The 11775-nt window shown below is 36.0% G+C and overlaps 1 protein-coding gene across 2 annotated transcripts; it reads left to right on the top strand.

The window, feature by feature from the left end:
• Window positions 1-1193: 1193 nt before the first annotated feature.
• On the top strand, window positions 1194-10510 carry trabd (TraB domain containing). Of its 2 annotated transcripts, none has more exons than XM_082181999.1 (10): window positions 1194-1587; window positions 2253-2299; window positions 2870-2927; window positions 4288-4451; window positions 4568-4708; window positions 4820-4930; window positions 5144-5283; window positions 6103-6275; window positions 7720-7816; window positions 7903-10510. In XM_082181999.1, the coding sequence occupies exons 2-10, from the start codon at window positions 2279-2281 to the stop codon at window positions 8072-8074; spliced, it is 1077 nt and encodes a 358-aa protein (XP_082038125.1). In that variant the 5' UTR covers window positions 1194-1587; window positions 2253-2278; the 3' UTR covers window positions 8075-10510. The 2 variants fall into 2 exon arrangements, with proteins under 2 accessions (XP_082038125.1, XP_082038124.1); XM_082181998.1 differs by having other exon boundaries at window positions 4285-4451.
• The last annotated feature ends 1265 nt before the right edge of the window (window positions 10511-11775 follow it).

The raw sequence follows: 11775 nt of genomic DNA, 5'->3' as shown, positions 1-11775 counted from the left end.
TGTTTTTGAGTTCACCCTGCATTAAAAATGCCTTCTGAAGCAAAGTGATGGATTTTTGCACATATGGCTGTTGCCGGAAGCGAGTGATTACGGTTTATAAAATTTAAAATATGGATTTATTCCTTACAAAAACCCATTGCTTCGCTTCAGAAGGCATTTATTAACTCACTGGAGTTGTATGGATAACTTTTATGATGGATGGATGTGTTTTTTGGAGCTTCAAAAACTCAAACTGCCTTTGAAGCTCAAAGCTGGGAAGAGCCAGGATATTATTTAATATAACTCCGATTGTGTTCGGCTGAAAGAAGAAAGTCATAAACACTTATGGCTTGAGGGTGAGTAAATTATGGGATATTTTTTATTCCTATCAATTCTTATTCCTTTTATAGCGATCTCTGATATGATTTGACAGATGCCAGATCTTCTAATTGTGATAATTGATCTCTGGCTAATTTGGTTCTTCAAACTCATTTGCGGATTTTATACAAATATCTGGATTAAGTTGCTTGATATAACTGCATGTTCTTGTGGTCATTGGAAAGGTTAGATCTATCAATAGTCAAAACTATGATCAGCAATGAGCGAAGACAGACTTTCATCACCAGAATAATATTGTTTACATGAAATATGTCATGACTGGTTTGAGCTTACAGACTTATTGCTATGACAGCAAGTCCAGGATAAGCTTCGAAGAACCTAACAATCCTGCATCATGTGAAATAGTCAAAAGTAAAATCCAGATAAACAAACGGGCCCGGATTGGCTGGCGTGGTTTTGCGTTGAAGGGATGGCAGTGGTCATGAACAAGGTAATGAACCAAAGTAATACACGTTAGACATGTTTTAAGATGTTGTCTTTATAGTTACTGCAATATTATCTGAACAACGATGAATTACATTTTACAAAGAAGGCAATTGAAATTTTTTACTCCTTTTTAAAATAATAAAATGATAAAGCAAGTGTTTTTCCTGTTAAATATATGAATTAATATGAAAGTACAGTCGACATGCTTTAAAAAAATAAAAAATTTGTTTAACATTATTATTGTCAACATTAAAATTATACGTCCTTAGCTCTATTTCTAATCAAATATAGATTAAGTATAGGCCCGACCTTTTTTCAAAAAATCATCTGTAACAGTCTGTCTATGGTAATAGTCTTTGTCCTCCTATACCCAGGAAGCATTGCAATAATGGGCGGTGTTACAGATCCACACTTCATGCAAGCAGCTGACTGTAGCTATAACTTTAATCATTTCATTTCTTTTTTGCCGAAGCTAGTAACCAAACAACAGTCAAGGCGTTTGTTTTTAGTATTCTTTACATCTCTCTATAATGTTAATACACTATTATAATCGTAACAGCGAGCGAACTAAATAACTTATTCTCGGTCAGTTCTGTAAAGTTTTTAAAGGGGCTTAGCTAATATTAGCATAGCATCAGCTAACAGCTGCGTGTATGTGTGCGCAGTTAGCCTGTAGCAGAGCTACCTTGTCAAGAACCATCCCTCTCTACAACTGACAGTTGGATCCCGGTCCGATTCGTTACTCTCGTGGGAAGAGTGAGCAAGCTGTCTACCAAGTCAAATGTAAGATTTATTTTTATTTGTTGGTCCTTTTTCGGACTGGTGGCTGAGATTGGAGCTAGTCCATCAGATTGTGCGGTTAGTTTTGTCTTCTGTCAGAACTGTCAGTTAACAATTTGAATGTAAAATTCGCACGAGAGGCTTTTTTTTTTCTCCAAAATTTAACTGTTTACAATCCCGTTTTGAAGGGTTGACACGGTAAGCTGTCTTGAGTTTGATGTGCTAACCAGGTGGTCTGATAACAGCAGGTTGTCACCTTTAATGTCTGACTTCTGTAGGATTAGATCTGTTACATGGTCAACATAAAAACGCTTTGTTGTGCATCTTCAAAGAGATGTTTATCATATCTAAAATCTCAGCATAACACCAACTAATACTGGTGTGCTGGAATCACAGTACTTTGAAAAGTATACGTGGTCTAGTTGCACAAGGCAAGATGGCAGGCTGATAGTCAAGCCTGATGACTCACTTTACTCAGCCTAGCCAACTACACAAGTCAAAAAACTTTCAAATCCTTTAACAGTGTCTGGCTTAGTAATGAGCCATATTTCCAACAGGCAAGGCCAGTACACAGCCTTCCAAGGGTGTTTAACTCTGTTGAATGGTTAAATGCCATTTTGTGGAGTTGTGTGTGCACTGTGCATCTGACTCATGATCTTTTATTCCAGGTTGAAGGTTTACTGAACGGCGGACAATGGAACAGGACAACTCGGAGGTAAGATTTTGGCAGAATATATGTATTTTTTGTCTTATTTGGGAGTTTAAAAATAAATAAGAATATATATATATACATACAGTATATATAAGTTTGCTTGGTGATGGATGTTTATCTGTAATAATTAAGGAGGGTTTGATTCAAGTTGCTAAATAGAATCGCCATCTGTGGTTTGTAATTGTAAAAGGAAGAAATAAAAAATCCCATTGTAAACCTTATGAGTCATTCAGTTTTCTGTGCTTTTTGTTGACTTTCATTCTGATTTAATGCACATGGTTTCTTTATTGCTGTCTTGTGGGTACTGAGAGTATTGGATAATGGTCTTTTGTTTATTTAGCTGGGCATTTCCCAAGATAGAGAAATATGCACACTTGCACAGAATTCTCAGACAATTTTTTTTTTTTTTTTACTGAAGCTTCAAAATCGCTTAAAATATCCTTAGCTCAACCTCGAAAATGAAACGAGTTGATAGACGTGAATGCCAAGCTTGTTCGCACCTGTTCTGTGTACATTGTCAGCATGTTCATGCAAAGAATTATATAGGTTATAATACATTGTTTTTGTTTGTAGGATGACTCCGTTGGCCCGACAGAAGATGACGCACAACCTCCATTTCCTCTCGGACTTTGTGAGTAATCTCTGATTTAAAGTTTACAAAATAGTATATCTGAATCCCGGGACTCTTTCATATGGTTTTGTACGAAATGGTGCTCAAAATGAATGTCATACTATATCATTTCAAACCTCTCCTTGTTCAGTGCAGGATTATTAGAGTTTTGAATGTTTAATCAATTAGTTAATTTATTAATTAGGAAAATTATTGAAAAGTATTTTTAGTTGTAGTATTTTAGTGCTGCCAACGTAAGTGTGTTAACTGGTGTAATTTAAAAGAAAGTAATCATGTTAAATTTCTCAGAACAATCTACTGTTATTACCGTCTAGTAGTATCACTTTCATTTTAATACAGGAGGGTTGCTAAGGTTTTAAGTTCTATAATATACCATGTATCAAAACCAAAATTAATTTGTGGCTATTTTTATTTTATTTAGTTTTGGAGTCATAATTTATTTTCGTTTCATTTTTCCCAGTTATATGTTTTAGGGGTTTTATTTTTCATTTATTGTTTTCATTTAGTTTTCAGCGTTAGCCTTAGTTTAGTTCAGCAAAGTTAGAAATTCAGCAGATTATAATCATTTCAACTTTCTCCATATGTCACACCACCACAAAGGTTCAAACCATATTTTTTTTAAAGCTCATTCTTTCTATGTTTTTGTTCTAGTACTGCTTGAAAAACGGATAACTCATCTTTCCATTGCCATTATCTTTTGAATTCAGCTGAATTTTCAGCATCATTACTCCAGTCTTCAGTGTCACGTGATCCTTCAGAAATCATTCTAATATGCTGATTTGGTTAAAGAAACATTCTTATTAAAGTTAAACACTGTTGTGCTGCTTAATATTTTTTGTGGAAACAGCATTTATATAAATAGTAAATAGTACTTTGTTTGTAAAATGTATTAGTTTCATAAATGTCTACTGACTTAAATCAATTGAATGTGCCGTTGCTAAATAAAATATTAATTATATATTTTTTCTTCTTTTTTTTTTAAGATCTTGCTTAAAAAATAAAAAAATAAAATGAGGCAGCTAAAACTGTTTTTAACATTGATAATAATAAGAAATGATCTTAGAATGATTTCTGAAGGATAATGTGGTACTGAAGACTGGAGTAATGGCTGCTGAAAATTCAGCTTTGCCATTACAGGAATAAATTACATTTTAAAATATATAGACAGTTCATTTAAATTTCAATATTTCACAGTATTACTGGGTTTTTACTGTAATTTTTGATCAAATAGATTTCAGCCTTGGTGAGATTAAGACAACTTTCCAAACAATAAAAATATTTCCACATTTTTGACCTGTATGTGTATAGTGTTCTTGCTCCACTACTTACGATTATGAAAATGTTTTTGTCTTTTTAGCAGACTCTGAGGCGGTGGAAGTGTTGTGGCAGGTTCGTACCCAGCGTCGGCAAGCAGAGCCTGACCTTCCGGACACTGTGACGCGTCTCACCACACCTGAGGGCAGTATTGTGTACCTGGTTGGCACTGCCCACTTCAGCGACAGCAGCAAGAATGATGTTGCCACAGTAAGCATTGGCTTTCTTTTTATTATGGGCTCACAACCAATTTTTGAGTGTAAAACACCTTAGTATTAGCTACTGATTGACTAAATGCTGTTTTGATTTGATGCTCTTTGCTTTAGACAATCCGAGCAGTCCAGCCTGATGTGGTCGTGGTGGAGCTGTGCCAGTACAGAGTATCCATGCTTAAAATGGATGAGAAAACACTGCTAAAAGAGGCTAAAGACATTAACTTGGAGAAGGTCCAGCAGGCTATTAAACAGGTCAGCCATGAACCCGAAGACTGCGCTGACATAGTTATTATACTGCCAAACACATTCCTCTGAATTCATTTATCAACATGCTAAATCCTTTTTTCTCATTTCTTGTGTCAGAATGGAGTGATGTCTGGCCTCATGCAGATACTGCTGCTCAAAGTCTCAGCTCACATTACAGAACAGCTGGGCATGGCCCCTGGAGGAGAGTTTAGAGAAGCCTTTAAGGAGGTCAGTGCGAATACACATGCTCTCCCTCACTTACACAGTCCTCATGGTTCTGACATGCACTGTAACTCATGCACTCATTCCTGACTTCTAGCAGATGTCACCAATTATCAAAGAACAATAAATGCACACAGTCACGAAAACTGAAACCTGTAAACAGCAAAGACTGAGCTGCATATATAAAATATGCATTTTCTTCTCTTTTAACCAATTCAGGCAGGAAAAGTGCCCTTCTGTAAATTTCACCTTGGGGATCGTCCCATTCCAGTAACCTTTAAGCGTGCAATAGCTGCTCTCAGCCTGTGGCAGAAGGCTCGTCTGGCCTGGGGCCTGTGCTTCCTCTCTGACCCAATCAGGTACAAGTCCACACCACTTTGTCTTTATGTGCGCATCGATCACTTTTTTGTTTTTAAGAAGTCTCTTAGAATGTAAAAACTTCATATGGTGTCTTAGAAACTAAACAGGAAAAACAGACAAGAGACACGAATGCCAAAGATACTAGTCTCCATGTGTACATACATAGACCAGTTTTGCGAGATAGATTGCTGTGGACTGGAAGCGATAAGCTTATGATCAATGATATGTAATAAAGCAAACTAATGTTAGCAAATAATATATATAAAGGTTTTACAGGTTCTTTTATAGTATCTGTCCAATTCAACATGATCTAATCTACCTTACTGTGTTTTATTGTGTGCCTTAATTTATTATATTATAATGAAAAATTATTAAAACATTTAGGGTTTTTAAAAATGTATATTCAATAATTTGTGATTAATTCAATATTTAAAAAATAATATATAAAAAGTAATTAAATTTATTTGAAAGCCGTAGCATTTTTTTGTAGTATTTATTTTTATTTAAATCTGCATAAATTAAAGGTGGTACAGCAGATTCTACCATGATGTATAAATTCTTCACAAATGAAATGGTGTATTACAGTTATTAAAATGTTTGTAACAAGGTCTTCCAGTAATAAGAATTGTTTTCCCCCCTTAAATTTAGCATGATGCTCCACTGAGCTTAATGAAGCCTATAATGGTCCTAAATAAAGGGCTTAAGCAAAGTTTAAGCAAAACATTTTCTTTGATTGTGGGGAAGTATGGCCTGTATATGCTCTTTTGTTTTGAGATTCACATGAACAGATTTTTGGTATGTGTTTTTGCTCCTATCAGCAAGGAGGATGTAGAGAAGTGCAAACAAAAAGATCTTCTGGAACAGACCATGTCAGAGATGATCGGCGAGTTTCCAGCCCTCCACCGCACTATTGTTGCAGAACGAGACATCTACCTCACTCACACACTTAGACAGGCAGCGCGCTGTGTGGAGGCGCCTCCTAATGCTGAAAGTGAGTACGGCACGCTCATCTCATGCTGCAGTCTTTTCCAGTGCTCTGCCTTGAAGATAATTCGATGCTAATTTGATTTGAAAAATGTCTTGAATTTAAAACTGCATATTCAGGTATGCCCAGTGATCAGCGTTGTCATAGTTAAAGGGATAGTCCACCCAAAAGTGAAAATTCTGTCATCGTTTACTCATGTCGTTCCAAACCTGTATGACTGACTTTCTTTTGTTGAACACAAAAGATAGTTTGAAGAATGTTTCCGGTTCTCGTTGTCTTCCATTTTTTTTTATTGTCTGTACTATGGAAGTCATTGGGAAAATGAGTAAATGATGACAGAATTTTCATTTTTTGGTTGAACTATCCCTTTAAAGTCCCCCTGTGGTAAAAATCTAGTTTTTAATGTTGTTTATATGTCGATGTGGTGTTTTTAATATGCTTTAAGACAAACCATGTGCAAATTTATAAGTCAACACCATTGCTGAGTATTTTCTCTTTAATACTGCGGTGAACGAAAGACAGTCTCAAAAAAGCAGTTTGAAATCACTGGTCTTTCTGAGGTCACAAACTACCTTGTGACCAATCACGTCATTGTGCTGGCGGGCTTTGGCATATCATTAACACGAATTAGCAAGGAAGTCTCGCAATATAGCGGGTGTATGAACAGTTTAAATATGTCATTTTGGTGATTAAAGATGAGTTTTAAGGGATAAAATCATTGACTAAAGGGAGACTGCTATTAAAATTTGTTTTTGTAATTAAAATAGCACTGAAATAAACCACAAATGTTAGATGAAAATCTTGAAAAATGAGAACATTTAGAAAAAATGAGAACAATTAGAACAGAAGTTGAAGTACTAAAATAACTAAACCTAAATGAAAGCGATGTATCTTAATGCTAAATAGAAGTATTAAAAAAAAAAAAACTAATAAAAATGAAAAAACATAATTACTGAAAGTAAAATAGTAACAACTAAAAATATTAAAATAAAAGTAATACTATAATAGTATTTAAAAAATACTAAAATAACACACTCAATGCTTCATACAGGCAAAAAACATATGTCATGTTACTTGTAACATGAAACTAGAGGCCTGCACTCCCACAGAACCCGATGCAACAGAGTGCGGTGTGGGACAAGATTCGATGGGTGAGTGCGGGACACTCGTTTGTTTTTCGTTTGTCCGCAAAATAGAAATATCTAAAAAATTTAATATCTAAAAACAAAGAAATTGCTATTCATCTATTGCACAAGAAAAACTAAACTATGGGATGTCAATGTTGTTGAACCTTATTTCATGGAAATTTCATGAATGTACTGAAAAAATCAATGTACTTTTACCTGTGGGCGGGAGCGGGAGAAGGCAACCCATATTTCTGTGGGAACAGGACAGAATCCTGCCGAGCTACTTGAAACCTCTTGTTCATACACACTTTTTTTCTTTTTAGAAGTGGCTGCTGTGGTGGTTGGAGTGGTTGGGATGGGTCATGTGCCTGGTATTGAGAAGAACTGGGATAAAGAGCTTAATATCCATGAGATCATGAGGTGCGTATTGGAACAGTTGTATGTACTTCAGTATCTAATAGTACAAGATCTGTCATGACCAATTTTTGTTTTGTTTTTTCTCTTAGTGTGGCTCCACCATCTCGTTTAGGCTGGGTAGTACGCAACGTGTTGAAGGGAGCCATGTGGGGGCTTCTGGGTTATGCCTGCTTCCGTGCCAGCAAGGGCGTGGGGAGGGCGTTACTCTCCTTACCGACTGTCCAATCTTTGTTTGAAAATATACGAACGCCTTCCATTTGACCCTTCTCTTATCGGCACAGACTTTTCAGCAGTGAGATCAGGATGCACACTGAACACCAGTAGCCTTAACTACAGGATGGTGGTTGGGTAAATTATAGGAGGAAGATTAGAGGGAAACATCATCTCCATCCCATATGAAATGAGCAATGTGGGTGGAAGCCTTTGACTAACACTCTGTCACCTCCTCAACCCTCTGTGTGCCTGTGGACGCAGAGCTGTACTGCCAAAGAAATCGGGCCATGCTTTCTTTCCCCTTTCCTCATTCTTAAAGTATGACCCACTAGAAAATTAGCTGCAGCAGGATTTCCCATGTTATCATGCAACTTGAACTGAATGAAGTTTTATTTTGCTGTGTTTTTTTTTTCTTTTTTTTTTTGTTGGCTCCTGCAAATGATTGATGCATTTTGTTTCCCAGCAAGTCCAGTATTGTTATTCCCTGTAAGTCAGCATTTGAATCTGTGACCTACTCCAGCCATAATCTGTAGTTCATGAAGTGTGAGTAGTGAAGCCAGCTTTTTTATGTAGGTGATTAATGGAACAGTATCCCAGAACTCATTTTTAAAACCTGAATTGCACTAAAAACGCGATTGGACCATTTATTATGAAAAGCATAAATATGTTGATACTTAGCATAATATGACTTGATGATAATGTAATGCACATTAGGAAAATGATTGACCAAAGTATTTTTGGTTTCAGTGATTGAATTATGTATGTTTCTGAAACAATGGCTTGAAATGAGTGAAACTAAAACAACTGCACACAGTGTTTGAGAGTTTCAAGTCTTGTTCACTCTGTGCGGTTTCTTGGTTTTTGTAATTACCTGATAAGCCAAGCATAAAGTTTGCCTGTGCTAGCTATCAAGTGCCTCCTACTACATGACCTGGAAAGGGCTTAAAGGAATAGAGACTGGTCAGGGTGTTTTGCTCTCTCTCCATATGGTCATAATAAATGGGTACTATTAAATCTGGAGTCCTCTGTTTCACTCACACCATTTAATAATTGGTAATCTTGCTAAGAAAAGCTTGGCATTTATAGAAATGAGTAAATTATGCAATTAATTGGACAAGATACATTTTGTTTACAGAATATATGTGAATACTTGATTCAGTTTGTTTTTTTTAGAAGGAAATGTCTGTTTTCCCCTAATTTACTGTTTGTTTGTTTGTTTTTTGCTACCATGTTCATAGAAATCTAGTTGCATAAAGGTTAAATTCACTAGATTAGAAACAAACTGAAAGCTCATTGTTGATAATATGGGAATACTCTAACACTTGTAATGTCCTTTTTTTTATTTTTATTTTATTTACCATTGTCTCAAAAGGTCCATCAATGACTTGAAACTCTCCTGTTGAAAGTGTAGACCACAATTAAAGAAGGTATGTTGACAAGAAAATGCTTCTTCAGAAGAGCCTATCACTAGCATGAGCCAACAGGGCAATTTTTGGGGAGCATGCTTTGTATGGATAGAAGGAATTTAGGAGTGTTTCTGCTTTTGTGCTTGCAGCCTTATACTACTGGAACTGCTGCTTCATATTTTGACTTTGTTTTTCCAGGTAGCTTTTTACAATGGTGTTTTATAGGGTGACTGAAAATTATTTTGAGATGTGGCATGTTAGGTCACAGGCACATTCGAAACACATAACGCTTGTGTGTCTGAGTGTGATGCTAATGCCCAAAATCCGCCTTTCTTTTTTCATTTAAACTTTTAGGTGCTGAATGGAAATTATGCATTTCGAGCAATATTGGGGCTTAAATCAAGACTGAAACTTTGCATGTGTGCCATGTGCATTTATTCTGGAGAAGGAGATGACTATATGGATGTATCTGCATTCTGCATGATTTCTTATGTAAATGGCTTATTGGGATTATTTAATTGGAGTTTAAGAAATCTTTACGACATATATTAAGGGATTTTTGTCAGTGCCCTGGTGTTTAATGAGTATTTCTATTTGTAGAGCAACAGTCCCTGCATTTGTTGAGAGGTTGTTGCACAATTAAAATGGTTGATTAACGGATTGATTTAAAAAAACAAAACAACATATATTTTAAAGATCTATTGATCCAATGACCCAGTAGGCTAGTTCTACTCTAAGGTTTTTTCTCGAAATGCTGCTGACTTCATGAAAACTTAAACTCGGTCTTCCTGTCAGCTACATGCAGTGTTACTTTTGATCATCTAGAGATCACTTATTAGGTGAGAAATTACATGATCAACTAAGTAATGTATATTTATTGCATCTCTTTGTATGTCCTTGAACTATACTGCTAAAATAGTTTTTCCCGTAATTGCTGTTAACAATGTGGAGAGGGGGAGTAAATGGTCCCTCTTCTTTTGTTAGTGCTATATTTTTTTGCTTATCCTTCATTTTCAACAAGCCAATGCTCAGATCGAACTAAAATCTTAAAATCTAAAATAAATTTTCCAACATGTTATATTTGCCTTTTCATCTCTCCAACTCTTTACACACACACAGACACACACATTTTTGTGTTGATTTTGATGTTTGTTTTGGATCGTTGTCCTGATGGAAGATCCAACCACGGTCCTTTATAAGACTTCTAGCAGAGGCCGTCAGGTTTTGATTTTTTTTTATCTGTTAATATTTGATAGAATCCACGATGCCATGTATCTGAACAAGATGTCCAGGACCTCCAGCAGAAAAATATGCCCACAACATTAAAGATCCAACGGTATATTAAATTGTACACATGGGGTACTTTTTATCCTTGTGTTCACCAAACCCATCTAGCATGTTTGCTGCCAAAAAGCTATTTTTAGTTTCATCTGACCACAGAACACTGTGCCGTTTGAAGTTCCAGTCGTGTCTGACAATTGAATTATTGTTATCGGATGAGCGAGGAGGATTTTTCCTGAAACCCTCCCAAGCAACGTGGTGATGTAGGTTTTTTTTGTTTTGTTTGTTTTTTGGTAGGGTTCTGACCCCAAGAAGAAGTAATCTCTGCAATTCTCCATCTGTGATCCTTGGAGAGTCTTTGGCCACTCAAACTTTCCTCCTCACTGTGCATTAAGACAATATAGACACACATCCTCTTCCTGGCAGATTAGTAACATATTTAGTTGATTGGAACTTCTTAATTATTGCCCTGATGGTCAAAATGGGGATTTTAAATTCTTTAGCTTTCATAATGTGATTCCCCCCCTCCCCACTTTCAATTCTTTTACTTCAATGAAAGGTTAGATTTTGCATATTTTTTTAACGAAAGATCAAAAGGATAAACAATGCAGATTTATTTTTTACAGCCATTTTTGATCATATTTACCAGGTAAAGGGTTACCAATTTAAGAATCTATTTCAGATTTGCTTCCTTACATAACATCATGGTGAAGAATACTGATTTTAGCATTTGAGGTTTTAATTTAGACTCCAATACAAACTGATAAAGTTTAGTAGACTGATTTCAGATGATTATTGAGTCTCCAGCAAGAGTCTCCTTTCCTGCCAGTCCTGTTTCCTCTATTGTATTTTAAATGAGTCAGATCACTGAGATTCTCACCTTTCAGCCTAGACCTTGAATCGTTAGGTTGATTGGATTAGCTGTAGGGGAGACTTTCACCTTTTGTCTTTAATGGCTCTGGGATGGCCCTTGGAACCAATCAGCATTTGAATAGCTATGCTGATTCAATTGGACGGGTAGTGCTCTCAGACTAGGGTGTTACCTAAACCTGTTACATGCTT

The sequence above is a fragment of the Leuciscus leuciscus genome (assembly GCF_965113295.1).
Source record: "Leuciscus leuciscus genome assembly, chromosome: 10".
Lineage (NCBI taxonomy): Eukaryota > Metazoa > Chordata > Actinopteri > Cypriniformes > Leuciscidae > Leuciscus > Leuciscus leuciscus.
Note: the sequence above shows the minus strand (reverse complement) of the source record. Positions and strands in the feature narration are given on the sequence as shown.